At 42.4% G+C, this 18524-nt stretch overlaps 1 protein-coding gene across 1 annotated transcript in view; it reads left to right on the top strand.

The window, feature by feature from the left end:
• The window catches only part of ALDH8A1 (aldehyde dehydrogenase 8 family member A1), a 31041-nt gene extending 16383 nt beyond the window's left edge, over positions 1-14658 (top strand). The window contains exon 7 of the mRNA XM_053592757.1: positions 13951-14658. Within this exon, the coding sequence (XP_053448732.1) occupies positions 13951-14403 (453 nt within the window). The 3' untranslated portion in view covers positions 14404-14658. The remainder of the gene's footprint in view (positions 1-13950) is intronic.
• Positions 14659-18524: the final 3866 nt, after the last annotated feature.

The raw sequence follows: 18524 nt of genomic DNA, 5'->3' as shown, positions 1-18524 counted from the left end.
TAGGTTGTCTCTTTGCTTTGGTTATTGTCTCCTTAGCTGTACAGAAGCTTTTTAGTTTAATGAAGTCCCATTTGTTTATTTTTGTTGTTGTTGCAATTGCCATGGCAGTCTTCTTCATGAAGTCTTTCCCCAGGCCAATATCTTCCAGTGTTTTTCCTATGCTTTCTTGGAGGGTTTTGATTGTTTCATGCCTTAAGTTTAAGTCCTTTATCCATCTTGAATCAATTTTTGTGAGTGGGGAAAGGTGTGGGTCCAGTTTCAGTCTTTTACATGTAGACATCCAGTTCTCCCAACACCATTTATTGAATAGGGAGTCTTTCCCCCAAGGTATGTTCTTGTTTGGTTTATCAAAGATTAGGTGGTTGTAAGATGTTAGTTTCATTTCTTGGTTTTCCATTCGATTCCAAGTGTCTATGTCTCTGTTTTTGTGCCAGTACCATGCTGTCTTGAGCACTATGGCTTTGTAGTACAGACTAAAATCTGGTATGCTGATGCCCCCAGCTTTATTTTTATTACAGAGAACTGCCTTAGCTATACGGGGTTTTTTCCAGTTCCATACAAAACGCAGAATCATTTTTTCCAAATCTTGAAAGTATGATGTTGGTATTTTGATAGGAATGGCATTGAATAGGTAGATTGCTTTGGGAAGTATGGACATTTTAACAATGTTGATTCTTCCCATCCATGAGCATGGTAAGTTCTTCCATTTGTTAATATCCTCTGCTATTTCCTTTCTGAGGATTTCATAGTTTTCTTTATACAGGTCCTTCACCTCCTTCGTTAGGTATATTCCTAGGTATTTGATTTTCTTTGAGACTATGGTGAAGGGAGTTGTGTCCTTAATTAGCTTGTCATCTTGACTGTTATTGGTGTACACAAAGGCTACTGACTTGTGGACATTGATTTTATATCCTGAAACATTACTGTATTTTTTGATGACTTCTAGGAGTCTTGTGGTTGAGTCTTTGGGGTTCTCTAAGTATAAGATCATGTCGTCAGCAAAGAGGGAGAGTTTGACCTCCTCTGCTCCCATTTGGATTCCCTTTATTTCCTTGTCTTGCCTAATTGTATTGGCTAGAACTTCCAGCACTATGTTGAATAGTAAAGGTGACAGAGGACAACCTTGTCTGGTTCCAGTTCTAAGAGGAAAAGCTTTCAGTTTTACTCCATTCAGTAAAATATTGGCTGTGGGTTTGTCATAGATAGCTTCAATCAGTTTTAGAAATGTGCCACCTATGCCTATACTCTTCAGTGTTCTAATTAGAAAAGGATGCTGGATTTTATCAAATGCTTTTTCTGCATCTATTGAGAGGATCATGTGATCTTTATTTTTGCCTCTGTTAATATGGTGGATAACGTTTATAGACTTGCGTATGTTAAACCAGCCTTGCATCCCTGGGATGAAGCCTACTTGATCATGATGAATGACTTTTTTGATGATAAGCTGTAATCTATTGGCTAGGATTTTGTTGAGAATTTTTGCGTCTATGTTCATGAGTGAGATTGGTCTGAAATTCTCCTTTTTGTTTGGGTCTTTTCCTGGTTTTGGTATCAGGGTGATGTTTGCTTCATAGAATGTGTTGGGGAAGATTCCTTCTTCCTCAATTTTTTGGAATAATTTCTGCAGTACAGGAATAAGCTCTTCCTTGAAGGTTTGATAGAATTCTGGAGTGAAGCCATCTGGACCAGGGCATTTTTTGGTTGGAAGATTTTTTATTGTTTCTTTGATCTCAGTGCTTGAAATTGGTCTGTTCAGGAGCTCTATTTCTTCCTGGCTGAGTCTAGGGAGAGGGTGTGATTCCAAATATTGATCCATTTCTTTCACATTGTCAAATTTCTGGGCATAGAGTTTCTGGTAGTATTCAGAGATGATCTCTTGTATCTCTGTGGGATCAGTTGTTATTTCCCCTTTATCATTTCTGATTGAGGTTACTAGAGATTTTACTTTTCTATTCCTCGTTAGTCTGGCCAGTGGTTTATCTATTTTATTTATTTTTTCAAAAAACCAACTCCTTGTTTCATTAATTTTCTGAATGATTCTTTTGTTTTCAATTTCATTGATCTCTGATTTGATTTTGGATATTTCTTTTCTTCTACTGAGTTTAGGCTTAGATTGTTCTTCTTTTTCCAATTCCATAAGATCTCTTGTGAGATTGTTGATGTGCTCTCTTTCTGTTTTTCGAATGTAGGCATCTAAAGCGATGAATTTTCCTCTCAAAACTGCTTTTGCAGTATCCCACAGGTTTTGGTAGCTTGTGTCTTCATTGTTGTTATGCTCAAGGAAGTTAATGATTTCCTGTTTTATTTCTTCCTTCACCCATCTGTTATTCAACAGAAGATTGTTTAGTTTCCATGCCTTTGGGTGGGGTCGAGCATTTTTGTTAGAGTTGAGTTCCACCTTTAGTGCCTTATGGTCTGAGAAGATACAAGGTAAAATTTCAATTCTTTTGATTCTGTTGATATTTGTTTTGTGTCCCAGGATATGATCAATTTTGGAGAATGTTCCGTGGGGTGATGAGAAGAATGTATATTCTTTATCTTTGGGGTGGAGTGTTCTATATGCGTCTATCAAGCACAGTTGTTCTAGAGTCTCATTTAAGTCTCTTATATCCTTGTTTAATTTCTGTTTAGAGGATCTGTCCAGCTCTGTAAGAGGAGTGTTAAAGTCCCCTGTTATGATGGTATTATCAGATATCATATTTTTCAGACTGAGTAAGGTCTGCTTCAAGAATCTGGGAGCATTTAAATTGGGTGCATAAATATTTAGAATTGAAATGTCTTCTTGTTGTATTTTTCCCTTGACCAATATAAAGTGACCATCTTTGTCTTTTTTGACTTTAGTTGCTTTAAATCCACATGTGTCTGAAAATAAGATTGCAACTCCTCTTTTCTTCTGAATTCCATTTGCCTGAAAAATTGTCTTCCAACCCTTGACTCGGAGCTTTAATTTGTCTTTTGAAGCCAGGTGTGTTTCTTGCAGACAGCAAATGGATGGCTTGTGTTTTTTAATCCAGTCAACCAATCTATGTCTCTTCAGTGGGGAATTCAAGCCATTAACATTTATTGAGATAATTGACAAGTGTGGTAGTATTCTATTCGTCTTATTTTGTGAGAGTCCATTGCTTAGTTTTATCTTTTGCATCAGTGTGGAGGTTTGGTTCTGTCCTTTAATTTCTGAGTTCTTACTTTGCTGCTGATCCATTGTGGTGGTCAGTGTGCAGAACAGGTTGAAGTATTTCCTGTAGAGCTGGTCTTGTTGTGGCGAATTTCCTCAATGTTTGTATATCTGTAAATGATTTGATTTCTCCGTCAATTTTGAAGCTTAGCTTAGCAGGGTACAGAATTCTGGGCTGAAAATTGTTCTGTTTAAGTAGATTAAAGGTAGATGACCATTGTCTTCTTGCTTGGAAAGTTTCATTAGAGAAGTCTGCGGTCAATCTGATGGATTTGCCCCTGTAGGTCAACTGGCGCTTACTCCTGGCAGCTTGCAGAATCTTTTCTTTGGTCTTGGCTTTGGAGAGGTTCATCACAATGTGTCTTGGAGAAGCTCGGTTAGAGTTGAGGCGACCTGGGGTCCGATATCCCTCTGAAAGCAGTGTGTCAATATCTTTGGTGATATTTGGGAAATTTTCTTTTATAATATTCTCTAGTATGGCTTCCATTCCTCTGGGGCATTCTTCTTCCCCTTCTGGAATTCCTATAACTCGTATGTTGGAACGCTTCATAAAGTCCCATAATTCTGACAGTGAACGTTCTGCTTTCTCTCTCTTCTTTTCTGCCTCTTTTACGATCTGAGTTATCTCAAAAACTTTGTCTTCTACCTCTGAAATTCTTTCTTCTGCATGGTCTAACCTGTTGCTGACACTTTCCATTGCATCTTTAAGTTCCCTGATTGACTGTTTCATTTCCTTCAGCTCTGCTATATCCTTTTTATATTCTTCATATCGTTCATCTCTGATTTGATTCTGTTTTTGAATTTCCTTTTGGTTATTTTCCACTGTATTAACAGTTTCCTTCATTGTTTCCATCATTTCCTTCATTGTTTTCAACATGTGTATTCTAAATTCCCTTTCTGTCATTCCTAACATTTCTGTATAGGTGGAATCCTCTGCAGTAGCTACCTCATGGTCCCTTGGCGGGGTAGTTCTGGACTGGTTCTTCATGTTGCCTGGAGTTTTCTGCTGATTCTTCCTCATGGGTGATTTCTTTTATCTGTTTACTTGCCCTAATTTTCCTTTCAATTCCTCTTGCTCTTTAAGTTCTTGTGCCTGTGGACTAAGGGTTACAGGACCAGAAGGGTGAGAAGGTTTAAGAGCAAAAATGCGATGAAAGAAATGAGGACTGAGTGATAAGAAAAAAAAAAATGAAAAAAAAGAAAAATAGAGAAAGGAGAGTGGTTGGGTGAAAGGAATATTGACAAAAAGAAGAGAGGCACAGAAAGAGGGAGACAGAGCAATATAGGTGTACAGTAGGGTACTTTGATACAACCTTAAAAAAAAAAAAAACACCTTCTGGGGGTGCCAAGTGGGGTGGTTCCCTTGAGGTCAGCAGCTCTTTGCTAACCTGATCAGACGCAGTACCCCACCTCCACCAAGTAGAGAGGAAAGACAAAAATGCTATAAATCAAACCAAAACAAGCAAACAGAAAACTTTACGGGATAAAATTGGCTGGAAAAACCAAATAATAGTGGTAGAAACACTAACAAAAATGAGGTTCTGATTACTGAAATAGGCAGCAATGGGAAATTATAATTAAACTAGAAAAATTGAGAAAGAAAAAGGATCTGTATGGAAAAGGTTGAACTTAAAAAACAAAACAACAATCTAGAACGTCAAAATAAACAAAAAAAACAACCAAACCAAAAAAAAAACCAAACAAACAAACAAAAAAAAACACACACGCAACCAAAAACAAGGCAGTATGTATATGGAGTTGAATATTGTCTGGGCAACACGTGGTCTTCTGGGGTATGAGATGTTAATCACAGTTCTGATACGACTGGAGGCTGCTAGTTTCTCGAACCCCAGCAGGTAGACACCCTAAATCTCTCTTCAGCCCACTTAAAAGGCACTTTGAACTTGTTCACTTACTGAGCAGAAGCTTTCTCAGGGAAGTGCTTGTTGCTGGAATCACTGCTGAAGTGGCTATCCACTTACCCTGTGTGTCAAAACTGGTCTCCCTCTGCCCCCGAGGGTTAGGGCTGCAAGGCAGCTCAGACCCCGCCCTTAGGCTACTTGGTCGCTGGCTTACCAGCTCCCACCCAATTCCAGCTCTGCGACCCTGAGGGCGGAGCTTGCCAGGGCAGATCGCTCACAATGTCTGCCTGTGACCCAGAGCCAAACTCTATTAGCTCCGTCTGGCTCAGCGGCTCAGACTGGGGCCCTAGACAAAGGCCAGAGTTCTCCACACTCCCGCTCAGGCTCTCCCCAAGGCAGTTCAGCTGAGTGCCAAGTCCAAAGACACCAAAACAGTTCACAGGTAAGGCCTTTCTGGTTTGCAGTCTCGCTGCTACTGAACTTACAGTTGCGGGCGGGTTTAGGTGGATTGAACACACGCGACCACTTGCCGGTTTTCCACTGTTTTAGTCCTCCTCTTGGGGTCCAGAAGTCTCTCGCTGACTCCCTGTATCCTCTCAGGGGTGATGATAGGCAGATCCCACCAGCCAGAGATGCCTGGAGTCCTATATCCCCAGACTCACGGTGCCCAGATGCAAGGAAGCTGTTACTCGGCTGCCATCTTGCTCCACCCTCTGAAATATTGTTAAAAACTCCCACATCTTTTACAAATTATGACCTGTGAAAAATTGTTTGTGGACAGAGTCTAAAAGTTTTGGATATGAAAATGGGAATGTAGTCTTGGTTAAAGTAGCATCCACGTTAAATGAATGAACTTGAGAAGTCAGTGAGCAGCCACTGGTAGAGTGGGGAAGACAAGTTTCAAAACATAAAGGTCAGCCAGTGTGAAAGATGTGAATCAAGAGTGGCAGGGAATTCCACAGGTGAACATTCCCTGTGGAACAGGCCTGCCTCTAGGTTACAACAGATGGGATTCTGGAAATACCAGCACAAACAATCCTAATTGTGTTGTCCTTAATCAGCAAGGGACCAGGATGGTCAATCTGGGAGAAATGTTGATGGTCTCTGAGTGATTTTTGGAATTCAAATCTTTAGGGTCATTTTATTACCACATGTGATTCCTCTAAGAAGTCACGGATTTCTGGAGTTAGAAGGACCTTGTTTCCAGCTGTAGTCACTGAGGCCCACAATGGGAAACTTGCCCCTGTCTGTCATCCAGTGAGGGACAGAGCCTTCACTTAGGTTTGTTGAAATCCCTGACCCTGCACAGTGTACTGGACATTCACTCCATGGAACTTGGATCTTCACAATGCTACAGCACAGATACTTGTAGATGAGAAGATGTAGTAGATTGATGGTCTCTTCTTATTTCTTTTCTTCTCTCAGTGTGATAGGCAGTGGGGTGAGAAGAAGGGGAGGTTCTGAAGGCTTCAGGAAGGAGGAGGGGCATGAAAAAATCCTTTAGAAGGCCAGAGAGAAAAAGGACTGGGGAATGATAAAGTCATCAGGCAGCTCAAAGGGCTCACTTGAGGCTCGTGGTCATTTATTTAAAGTGGGGCTGGCCAGCATGGCTATACTTTTCTCCAGCCAAGTTTACCTACTATCTTGAAAATGCAAAGGCAGCAGTCCCCAGGATGTCCATGGGCCCCACAGGTGTAGCTGGTCCTACCTTCATGGTGAGAGTGTTCACCAGTGGCGAGAGGCTCCCTTGTCTTCGCTCTCTCTCTCTCATTTGGCTCTTTTGGACACTAGGGCTATGTCCCTGCCTGCTGAACCTGCAAATGACTGGTGATGAGCAACATTAGCATGTGCTTGACTGCTTCTGGTAAAGCAGGAAGGGGTGGAACAAAAGTTACCAAACTTCCAACAAGTATCTTCCAGTAGGTTCAGGCCACAGCACAGCCTGAGGTGCCCTTTGCAATTCACACACTTCAAGTTTCAAAGTTCTTTTGTATCAACTCAGCAGATAAATTGTTTTTTATTTTTTAATAATAACTGCCATAATAACTGTTTTAGTTACCCAAAGAGAGGAGATGTATTAATGAAACAAATCTAAGTATGTGACATTTCTGTATCAATTGAGTGACTTGTAGCCCCTAAACTTACGCAGTGTTTTCTGTGCACGTGCATGAGAGAGAGAGGTAGGAGACAGAGAGAGGCTGATATCACACTCTGATTCCTTCTGGCAGCTATGGCTGTCCTCTGTCGCACTTTGAGTATGTGGCCCTGTTGGGCTGCATGATGAACTTAGGCCAATGACGGGCTCAACGGGTTTCAGTGCACTGTCATCACTGTGGATTTTCAGCAGTAGTTTTTGTATTTGGGGGCATGTCCCCGCTTGGCCATAGGAGCCCTCCTTTTTATTTTTTTCAAACATGGACTAAACTTAAATGGGCCATTGTCAGGGAATGAAATGTTTAATATTGCAATGATTTATACAAGGCACTGGGTTCCAGGCATGTCATTTATTAATGTTTTATGATCACCTATCCTGTGGATTTATGAAATATAACACCCAACAGGCCCTATTCCCTCAGCTTCAAAGCAACCCTGGGAGCCCCCCTTTGACTGGCTGGCTGTGCTTCTGAGCTGACCAGAGGTCACCTGTAGGCACCTCTACATTCCGACAGGTGGTCTCAGGCCATCTGAGTTGCTTTGTTCCCCATGGACAATAGGAGCTCTCTCTACTGAGCCTTGATTTCTTTCAAGAGAGGATGGTAATCACAGCCAGAATCTGACCCTTGGGTGCTCATTAGATGATGTTCCATGACATGACAAGGAGCCTGACGGCATCCAAAGGAGGAGGCTTAAAACCTTGTAATGCTGAGTTCCTGCAGACATTTCCAATTTAGCTAAGTTACTTGTTCAACTTTGCTCTGATATCGTAGTTATTTCATCGTGTGTTGATGTACTATGTTATGCATCATCTTATCTCATCTTGTTCACAGTCAGAGCCTAGGAGGAGACCATCTATTCTCTGTTCCCTGTTACCTCTGGGAATGGCCCCTGCCTCATTCCACTTCTACATATTGGTCTCCCTGTTCTTCCTTGAAAATTCTAGGCACGCTCCTGCTTCTCAGCCCTTGCTCACATTGGTCACTCTGCCTGGAATGCTTTCTCCAGATATTTTCTTGGCTCTCTCCTTCCCCTCCTTAGATCAGATGTTGCCTTTTCTGATTAGATGAAGGGGGGCTTTCTTGCCTGCCCTAGATAAAAGTATACCCCTTGGAACTTCCACTACTTCTTTGGTGCCTTTTCTCTATGGTTCTTAATAGCATCTGACATACTGTATATGACTTATTCCTTTACTGACTACCTTCCCTTGACTAGAATCTAAGCTTCAAGGTCAGTTTTATTCACTGCTATAAACTTAGACTCTAGAAAAGCTCCTGGAACACAGTAGGTTCATAGTAATGGTTGGGGGAATGACTCATTTGACACCATGTGTTTTGGTTACAGTGCATCCCTCAAACCTACAGTAACCATTTTCCTCAAATTCATTGTGATCCTTTGCTTAAACTTCCTGAAATTTGGAACAAAATTCCTTGGTTCTGGTTACCTCTTGCTAGCGTGACTCAGCACCAAGACTCTGAAAAGGATAAACATTAAATCCTAACAATGACAAAGAGACCTACAGACATGCAAGCCTTTGAGATTTTTCTTAAACTTCCCTTTTACTTTCACCTTTTCAGTGGTGCTAGTATTGGTTGGTTCAGCTTGCGTCACAACTGTCTTAAGTATTGAATTGCAGTTTCTTAAAAGCCTTGTCCTAAATATGGATCTTCACTACCTGACTGTTATATAAATCCAACTTTTAAAATGCCAATTAGGAACTTCAAAAATTGCAGTCACGTGGCTCAGCGCCTGTAGCTCAGTGGCTAGGGTGCAAGCCTCGTACACCGTAGCTGGCAAGTTCAAATCCAGCCCAGGCCTGCCAAACAACAATGACAACTACAACCCAAAAATAGCTGGGTGTTGTGGTGGGCACCTATAGACCCAACTACTTGGGAGGCTGAGGCAAGAGAATTGCTTAAGCCCAAGAGCTGGAGGTTGCTGTGAGCTGTGATGCCACAGCACTCTACTGAGGGTGACAAAACAAACAAACAAATTTAAAAAACCCACATTTTTCCATCTAGAATAAAATATACACCCTGAATATTGTGTGTGTGAGTGACTCCACAGAGAAGACTCAATTACCTTTACTTCAGTAGGTGAGTGGTTAGGGTCTGCCAACCTAAAACAGCAACGAGAGAAAGACTCTCCAAAGAAAAAATGACTTTATTCCAGAATAAATGATAGGAGATGATAAGCCAGGACAGGTGTGGGTGTGATGGAAGGTAAGGGTTTTTAAAGGTAAAACAAGGGAGATGACATATGCTGTTTTAAAGCAATTATCCTTGGTTACAATGATCAATAACAGGGGTGGCGTCAGTCCAAGTTTGAACAGGCAGCTGCGGCGTAAGCATCCTTGTAGAAGTACTTCTTGTGCAAGGTTGCACTGGCCTTTGTGCAAGGTTGTAGGGTGGTGGTATCTTGTGCTAGTTCTTGTTATCAGGCAAATATGTATGAGGACCCTCTTGTCAAGGCCTCCCAACTCCATTTTATAGGGTTTGACTAAATAGTGACTCTATTTTGATACAGAGAGTTTCCCCAGGTCCAATGGCCCCAGCAGGCAGGGCGCTTCCTTGGGGAGCTGGGTGGGGCCAGTGTACCTTGCAGGTGTTCCTCCCCAAGTGAATTGCAGGAGCTGCTGCAGACTGAGACTTCCTCCTGACTCAGAGGGCAGCAGAGGTCTCACTTTGCCTGGATGTGTCCTAGCAGCACATGCACACAGCTGGGAGGAGCCCCCACCTGCAGTTTCTGAAGAGGGACCCTCCCCTGCCTCAACGCAGCTCCCTCCCTGCATGGGTTTTGTTAAGCAAGTTCCTTTTTTCTTTTTCATTGATGATGCAGGGCCGGGAAAACAAGTTCTTAGAGGAGTCCAGACTGAGACAGGCAGAGAGAGCCTGGTTTCCCTGGGGCTCAGCTCATCCCGGCCAGGTCCCAGCTGCACACACAGGGACGCAGGGGGCACACAGCACTTTTCTGGACTTGATCACAATGACTCCCAAGGAAAAGATTCTCATGTCTGATGTCCTAATATTTTTACAACTAATTTTCATCCCTTGTACCTCCTTAAAGTAATAAACTTGCCTCAACTTATGATGACATCAACCCATTTTATATGCTATGTTTTTACCAACTCCATCTTTTCCTAAAGGAAGGGCAGATGGGGAGGCTATCACCCCTCATTATTTCCAGCATCATTACCACAGAAGCTCTGGGCAAAAGCCAAGAGATCTAGCAGATCGAAACTGCTTTTGATATTTGATTTTTTTCAAGACTTGAAACATTGGTTGGGTAAGGCCCTCCACGGTGCCAGCCTCTCCTCAAAATAAGTCTGGAAATGCCATCTTCTAAAAGCCAAATTATGCCAGAAAACCAAGCATTTATTTAATATGGTGTTGTGTTATCTTAATACCATTTCAATTTAGTATACTTAGGTACCATAGCTCACTCTGGAAATGATGAAACTTAACCGTTATTAATTTTTCTGACCACGTTCAAAACCAGGCCATAGCACATGCTTATGTTTTAAATAAAAGTTTTTAAAGACCCTAGATATTTTTCTCATGGGTTATTTTCTCTCTTAGTCAAATACTTTTTTAAAAAACATAAACTTTCTATTTTACGCTAATTTAAGATTTCTAGAAAATTTCAAAGATGAGGCAGAGAATTTCTACATCCACTCACCCGTTTTCTTCCTATTGCGAGCATCTCACGTTGCCAAGGCACGTGTGTCCACACTGAGAAACCTACACCGACGCTTTACCGTTAACCGAACTGCAGGCTTTTCATTCAGCTACTTTTGATTTCCTACTTACTCCTTACAGAAAATAACTTTTTAGCCACTTTTCTTCTTATTAAAATAAAGTGCAGCTAAATAGTTTGCACTCCTCTCAGAAAGCTCCAAAATCCCACTGCTTAACGGGGAATGATTTTGCACACCGTTAAAAAGTTATTCACAGTTAAAAACTTGAGAATAGTATCAGCCAATCTTTTAGAGGGAAGAGCAATAAAGATGGTATTTCCATCACCCCACCACATATAAAACTATCTTCCTTTCTAACCCCCTTCCTGTCTGTGGGATTCCTCCCACCTAGCGTAGACCTCCGCTGAGCTCTGCCAGGCGCCTTCTCCAGACAAGGCCTCAGAGGGATCTGGCCCCTGGAAACCTGCCTGCTGACCCCATCTGGCTGTGGCGTAGAGGGTGCCTGAATGTCTGCCAGCTTCTCTAATGCAAGAGACTACTTCACCCTCTGAGTCTCCCGCATGCATACTCTGGATGGGGGCCGGCAGCTCAGTTCTGCTGAGAAAGCCCTCCTGTCTCTGCCCTTTGGGATGGAACTGATAGAAGCAAGTGGCAAAGAGCAAGTGTAGCCTTTCAGTCTGTGACTCTTCAGTTCAGCGCGCCAACCCATCCGGGAGGCAGGAGGCAGTGGCGCCCTCCGCTGGTGGGCACTTTCCTCCCTTCTCTCCACAAAACTTTGGGGGCTGCGCCTGGCTGCCTCCTTTGTACTCCAGCACCCTCGGCCCCTGCAGTGTGTCTCTCGTCGTATCCAAATCAAGTTGGCCATGCAGAGTCTGGGGTCTGTGTATATGATTTGAATATGTAAAGTTTGTGTTGTAATGGCCAAGGGGCAGCATGCTCCTAAATGCGGGTGTGACTTGCTATAGTCCCTGTGACTCCACAGGAACACACACTGCAGGGGACTCTGTCCTCGTGGAATGAAGAAAAGCCTCCTATTTCCTTACACAGGGTTGCTTTTTGTTTTTCTTCCTACCCTCCTGAATTTTTCCTCAATGTACACTCTGGAGAATCCGGCTATGTGCCTGCCTGCCCCAAGATGTGAGCAACTGGAGGAAAAAAATTCTGGAGAGTTTACAGTGGAGCTGGAGGAAGCGTAGAGGAAGTTCATGGTACATCCCCCAAGAGGGCCCGGAGTCAGGCCTACCTAAGGTCCACTCTTGCCGTGACCTCTGCTGGTGAAGGAAGGAACTGTTTGGTATTTGAACAAAGTTTGGCCCCCACGTCCACTCTCTTAACCTCTGTGCTCTGATGTCATGTCCAAAGCTACTATTATCTCCTCGTCAAAAGAGTTTTGTAATTATTCCTTACATATTATCAGTCACAAGTCTCCTCTCCCCTGATTTAATCGAAAATCTCTGTTCCTCAGCTGCTAGGGTAGATAGCATCTTGTCATCCAGTCCTATTTTCTCTAGGAAATAAACTGAACTTAGTGTTAGTCTCCTCAGGTATTAAATGTTTTGGTAAATTCACGATTTGAAAACTGACACATCTCTTCATATGTTATTACCCCGAGAGCTTCTGGGAGATAAATCACGTAATCTTGTTCAGAAATGATAGCTTAAAGCCAGGCACCCCTTGTGCAGCTCTGAATGATTGACAATGTCCTGCCTCCCGGCAGGGTCCCTGGAGACCCTCACCTTCATTCCCCTGTTCACACAGGACACTCAGCTTTGGCATTTTTCAATTAATGTGTGTGTGTGTGTGGGATTGTTTTAAAAGACGCAAGAGAGCAGACTCAGGAAAGAAAAGCACAGAATTAGTGTAGTCTCTACCCACAAACTCGAATAGGGTAAGATCTGGGGAAGAGGATGTTGAGATCATTGCGGATGTTGGAGGAAGAGGGTGAGCGGAAGGGAACATAAGTCTGTGCCATATGTTTTATATTTTAAAGTCTTTCACTTCATGGCTTATTAATTATTTTACAAACTGCAATCACAGTTAATAATGGAATAACATTACTTTTTTTAAAAAACATGGCAAATAGACATATAGCTTCACATTGAAATACTTCTATGACAAATTCCTAATCTAATACCAGGGCAGAATGCTGAAACAGATAAATGGTAAGTAGGAATCTGAAACATCACTTCAAAATTTACCCTGCCTTTGATTTACTACTTAACTGCTGTTCTATACTTTTAATTTTTAGGACTACTTTTCTTCTTCTCTGATGCTTGTAATAGCCCTCAGGGATAGAACAATCAATCATTGTGACTTTAATAACGTTTCCATATATGAAAATATCCCTTTATCTCACTATTATAATGACTTATTTCTACAGCCATTATTAGTAAGCATCTGTCATTATTTCTGAGTCACAGGGTTAAAGTATCACATAATTTATTTCCTATTATAATTAGCTATATTACCTAGATACAATATATTTTGAGAGTATAATCAGTAATGGGGCTAGAAATGTTTTGTTCTCAGCTATTGAAGAGCATCCTGGCCTTTAACTAAATCTTACACATCATTCACTTCCCATTTTCTGTGATGAACATAGCCCCCCAAAAGGGAGAAAATATTCTTTTGTGTATTTAACTACAGGACACTGCTGAGGGCGAATTCTAGCTTTACTGTTTAGCTGTATGAACAATTTTCATTTTCTTAGGCTTAATTATAACCTCAGGAAATAGCGGATAATAACAGATAAAAAATAACTAATAGAATTTTGAGAGAATCAAATGGGCATGTATGAAAAGCTCTAGTCTGAGTGCCTGGTACTTAGACAGTAAATAAATTCCCGTGTATGAGGGCTGACTGCCCGAACGATGGTGGTTAGAGCTTGTCTGCCCTCAGGCTTAGCAGTTAGCAGCTGAATTTTGAGATACATAATGAAGTCTAGATTTCTCACCAATAACCTTATCCCTGTTTCCAAGATGATTAGGAAATGTTGAATTTTCTTCTGATTTGTGTGAAGCCAAATAGTTAAGATGTTGCTAATTACAGTTTTGCCCTTCCAGGTCAGAAATTACGTCAAGGAAGCTCTCACTGAAGGCGCTCAAGTTCAGTGCGGGGAGGGAGTGGATGAGTTGCACCTGCCCACCAGGAATCAGGCAGGATACTTTATGCTTCCCACGGTGATAACAGACATTAAGGATGAATCCTGCTGCATGAGAGAAGAGATATTTGGCCCAGTGACGTGTGTCACTCCCTTCAATAATGAAGAGGAAGTGATCCAAAGAGCCAACAGTGTTAAATATGGGCTGGCAGCTACAGTGTGGTCAAGAGATGTGGGGCGTGTCCACCGGGTGGCTAAGAAGCTGCAGTCAGGCTTGGTCTGGACCAACTGCTGGCTCATCCGAGAGCTGAACCTTCCTTTTGGGGGGATGAAGAGTTCTGGGATAGGTAGAGAAGGAGCTAAGGACTCTTACGACTTCTTCACTGAAATCAAAACCATCACTGTTAAACACTGATCTTTGCCAACACCCCCGCCATGCACATAACATTTTAGGTATCGTTTGTACGCCTTTCCTCCTTTCAGTGTGTCCTTTGCCAGTTTAATTCACAAGGCCCAGACGCAGAACTGGAGAGGATAAAGTTTGTCTTTCTCTATAGAATTAAGATAAAAAATATGTTTATCTACTCTTTGGTTATCAGGAATGGACCAAAAATTCAAAACTTTACACTTTCCATGATTACGGAACTAGTAGGAATAAAGATAAAAAGAAGGGAAAAAAAATGGCTTCTGGGTTTTGAGGAGCTAAAATTAGAAGTTGTGGATGACGAGACCAAACACCAGCCTGAGGGGCTTCTCTGGCCCAGGATGTTATAGTATTTCCTTGTTCTGTGGTCAGATCATCCTACTAAATGGCCTCATGTTATAAGAAAAGTCATTGCTTTTATTAAGTTTAATACAAAACACAAGTCAGTAAATTTCTGATTTAAAATTCCTATAAACTATTAGTCCATACTCCCAATTCAACCTTTTCCTTATTAGACTGATCTATTGGTATGGACTCTCTCTCTTAAGTTTTTAACTATGAAGTGTTAATTTTCCTTGTTCAAATCCCAGGCACACACTTTGGGGAGCATTAGAAAAATACTGTGATTCATTGTAGGAGTTATAAGCAGATAGGCAGTGATAGATATAGCCTTTCAATTGCAGGATGAGGAGTGGGATGGGAAACAGGCTCCTAGAGGGTGCTCCTCCAAGGGTCACACTGAATGAACTCTTTGAATTGGAACAATGGGCTGGGCCAGGCCACCCCTGCTCTCTTCCCTACCAGTTGGGCCATAACCCTCTGTCAAACAACAAGCACTTGGCATTAGATTTTGCACATTCTGATAGGTCAGGACACCTGGCTTCTGTATTCTCACTTATAGGATGTACAGTTGAGTCTGTGAAAACTGCAGCATAAATAATAATGATTATCAGCATAAATAAATGTGCCATTGCTCCAGGACACGAGACGCTTCCTAGAGTGATTTTGATTTTGATTGAATTCAGTGCTTTTATTCAGTCTGTACTGTATCTGAGTCACTGATTTTGCACCTATAGGAATAAAAGATCTCCTGGCAGGCATCTACCCTATTTCCTCGAAAATAAGACATCCTCTGAAAATTAGACCTACTTACAGGAAAGATAAGACGTCCCCTGAAAATAAGACCTAGCGCATCTTTGGGAGGATACCTTAAAATAAGACACTGTCTTATTTTCGGGGAAACAGGGTAGTATGAAAAACAACTCCTGCCTTGAAGGAGCTCACACTCTCTGGAGAATGGAAGTGTGTTGGAACTCATTTCAGACCACTGAATGTGAAACATTGAGGTAATTCTTGCTTCTATGTGTTTCAAAATATAAACATAATTTAAAAAGAAAAAGAAAAAATAGGACGGGGACATTTTAAGATTCTTCAGAGCATGGAGATCAAAGGTTGCTTTCTCTATGGTTAACCTCTAAGACAATCAAAATAGGATATACAAAGCTATCTATTGCTGCCAAGGTTTAAATCATTTTTCCAAAATGTGTTAGCCAAGACAAAAGGATGTGTTTTCTACAGGCAGGGAGAGGTGACAGGGTGAAGTGTGTCCCATTTTTCAGGTTTATGCAGCTATCTCTCAGGCCCTTGGCTTTTGATAGAAAATCATAATGAACAGTCAAAAAGCAGAAATAGCCTCTCTCACCTTCTCATGCTACTGGGATGTTAAATTCTTTCTATACACAATACAGTGCAAAGGTTCTGGGAGAGCGAGAAGTCTGACCTGAAGCAATTTTTCCATTACTCATCATTTTTGACAGTTACAAGAAATCCAGAGAAGGGATTTTCTTGTCTAATTATTTCCAACCATAAAGTTCAGGGAGTCAGTCTTTCTCGAGATTAGGATGCACTGAATACATCCTGAGGAAAGGGTGCAGTACATTTTCTGCAAAGACTGTCCGGAGATGTGATCTCTGTCCCTTTATTTAGGATATCAGAGGAAGGGGCCAGCAAGGGGAAGAGAGTTCACCCCTCTCAGCTCTGAGCAAGTGCTTCTATAAGTGCTTCAGTATCACTTCCATGGGGACAGTATCACTTCCATCCTGACGACTGAACTCAGCCTAAATGCAGGCCATTAACTCGGCCTGAATCTCAGCCAGAGGCCGCCAGAGTTGTTATAAATAACCCCCGTGACTTATTAAGTGATAATTCCCCTAGAGATCCCTAAAATCAATGTGAAGAGGACTTCAGAAGTATGAGTTTTGCTGAACTTTAAACATCAGAAAAATTGTTCAAACTGTATCCCCTGAAGAGATAAATAAGCTGATGTTCAAATTTTGACCCATCTGATGATCCTCACAAGCTTTCATTTCTCAAGGCTGTTGCATGGAGATCAGATTGCTCCTGTTAGAAATCCAGGAGCTCCCACTGTAGTTCCCAGGGGCCGTCCCAGCGACCGCTCTGTGGGTACCTACGAGGGGAGCAGGAGAGCATGTTAGCTAGGTCCCATGCAGGACCCTGTGCCTACAGTCCTGGGCACCTGAATACATATTCAGGTGTGCCACCTGTCACATAAACTACACAGAATCAGAAACTGCTCCTCCTCAGGTAGCCCAGCCCCCCACCCCGACAGCCAGCTGACCTTCAGTCCTGGGGAAGGGCTCGTCCCCCCCTCCTGCCATAAACTACATCTGAGCTCAAAACTTTAAAATAAGGTACTTCTTGTTTCACATATAAACTCAGTTCCAACAGCTGTAATTAAGAACATATAAAAGACAGCTTCTTACTCTACATGGGTGGGAATTCCAAAATACCAGAATCTGCAATTATTTTTCACTGTTCTCAGAATACTTCTATCTCTTCGATGCATATTTCTATATGCTCTGTACATTTGTATTCTAGTTCCATTTGGGAGAAGCTAGAATTTCCCCTGTGCTAAAATTTTTCTGTGTTGGCTGTAAGATCTTTGGCAAGACGGTACACCTCTCTTTGCCACCCCTGTCCTCCTGGGAGTGGGCAGAGAGCTACACAGGGTGACCTCACGGTCGCTGGCAATCAACCTTGTTATGACTCAGTGACTCCATCGGTGCTTAATATTCCAAAGAATAAAAAAAAAAATAGAAAATATTCCAAGGAGTATTTTTCAACACTGTTGGAAATTGTTGAGTCACACGGGAATGGATTGCAATTATAAGATGAGGTTGGAATGTTACGATACCTCTGAGGGTAAGACAGGACTGAGGGATGTGGAGGAGAACCGTGGTGAGGGTGGGGTGGAAAGCTGCGATCAGGTGTAAGGAGATGGCATCTCTTAGGCCAACAGACGGGGTGAGGCAAATTCCCAGGGCTTGATAAATGGCCAGCTGCAATCAGAAATACGATTCTTCTCAGAAGAGCTGCCCATCGTAGGTTTGGCAGAAGCCTCAGAGCCCTGATGACGACGGTTTACGCAGGCCCTTGGGTGAGTTGGCACTGATGGGGCGCTGATGAGTTGGCAGGGAGACTGACAACACAGTCAGGACTGTTAGGTGCACTCCAGAGGCTTGCTTTAGATACTCATGAACAAAATGTCTTCCTAAAACTGCACCCTGAAACCGCCGTCTGCAAAGCCTGGGACCTCACAGGGAATAATCTGCCTTACGGATGGGGTCACACTTAGGCAGGCACTGGAAATTCCCAGGAGATAAACAGATCCAAAGCAGAAGGATCAAGGGCATAGGAAGTTTCTTTGAAAAGCTCAGGTTAGGGGAATATCTAATATAAATGGCCAGAAGGCAGGTGAATCATCTCCAAACAGCCTCTCGCCCTTCCTGCCAGGCCGGAGGAAGAGAACAGGCCCAGTGGTAGCAAGTTCTCACGGGGTCTGCCCAAACAGCTGTTCTGCTGAATAGCTTGGCAGTGCTTAGGGCACCTGAGGACATCGTCCTCCTTTGACCACACCTGAGTCAGATGTCCCAAATTGTCCCTGGAGGAAGGCTTTCTCAATTACCCTGAGTCTCCTAAGATACTGGGTGATCTCAGACCTCTTAGAGCAGCTGGGGGTAGTGGGCTAGAGACTGGGATACCCTTGGATAATATGGGGCACGACCTTCCCAGTAATTTATAAATATATACGG

This window comes from Nycticebus coucang, chromosome 5, assembly GCF_027406575.1.
Source record: "Nycticebus coucang isolate mNycCou1 chromosome 5, mNycCou1.pri, whole genome shotgun sequence".
NCBI lineage: Eukaryota > Metazoa > Chordata > Mammalia > Primates > Lorisidae > Nycticebus > Nycticebus coucang.
This window is presented reverse-complemented; position numbering and strand designations above follow the sequence as displayed.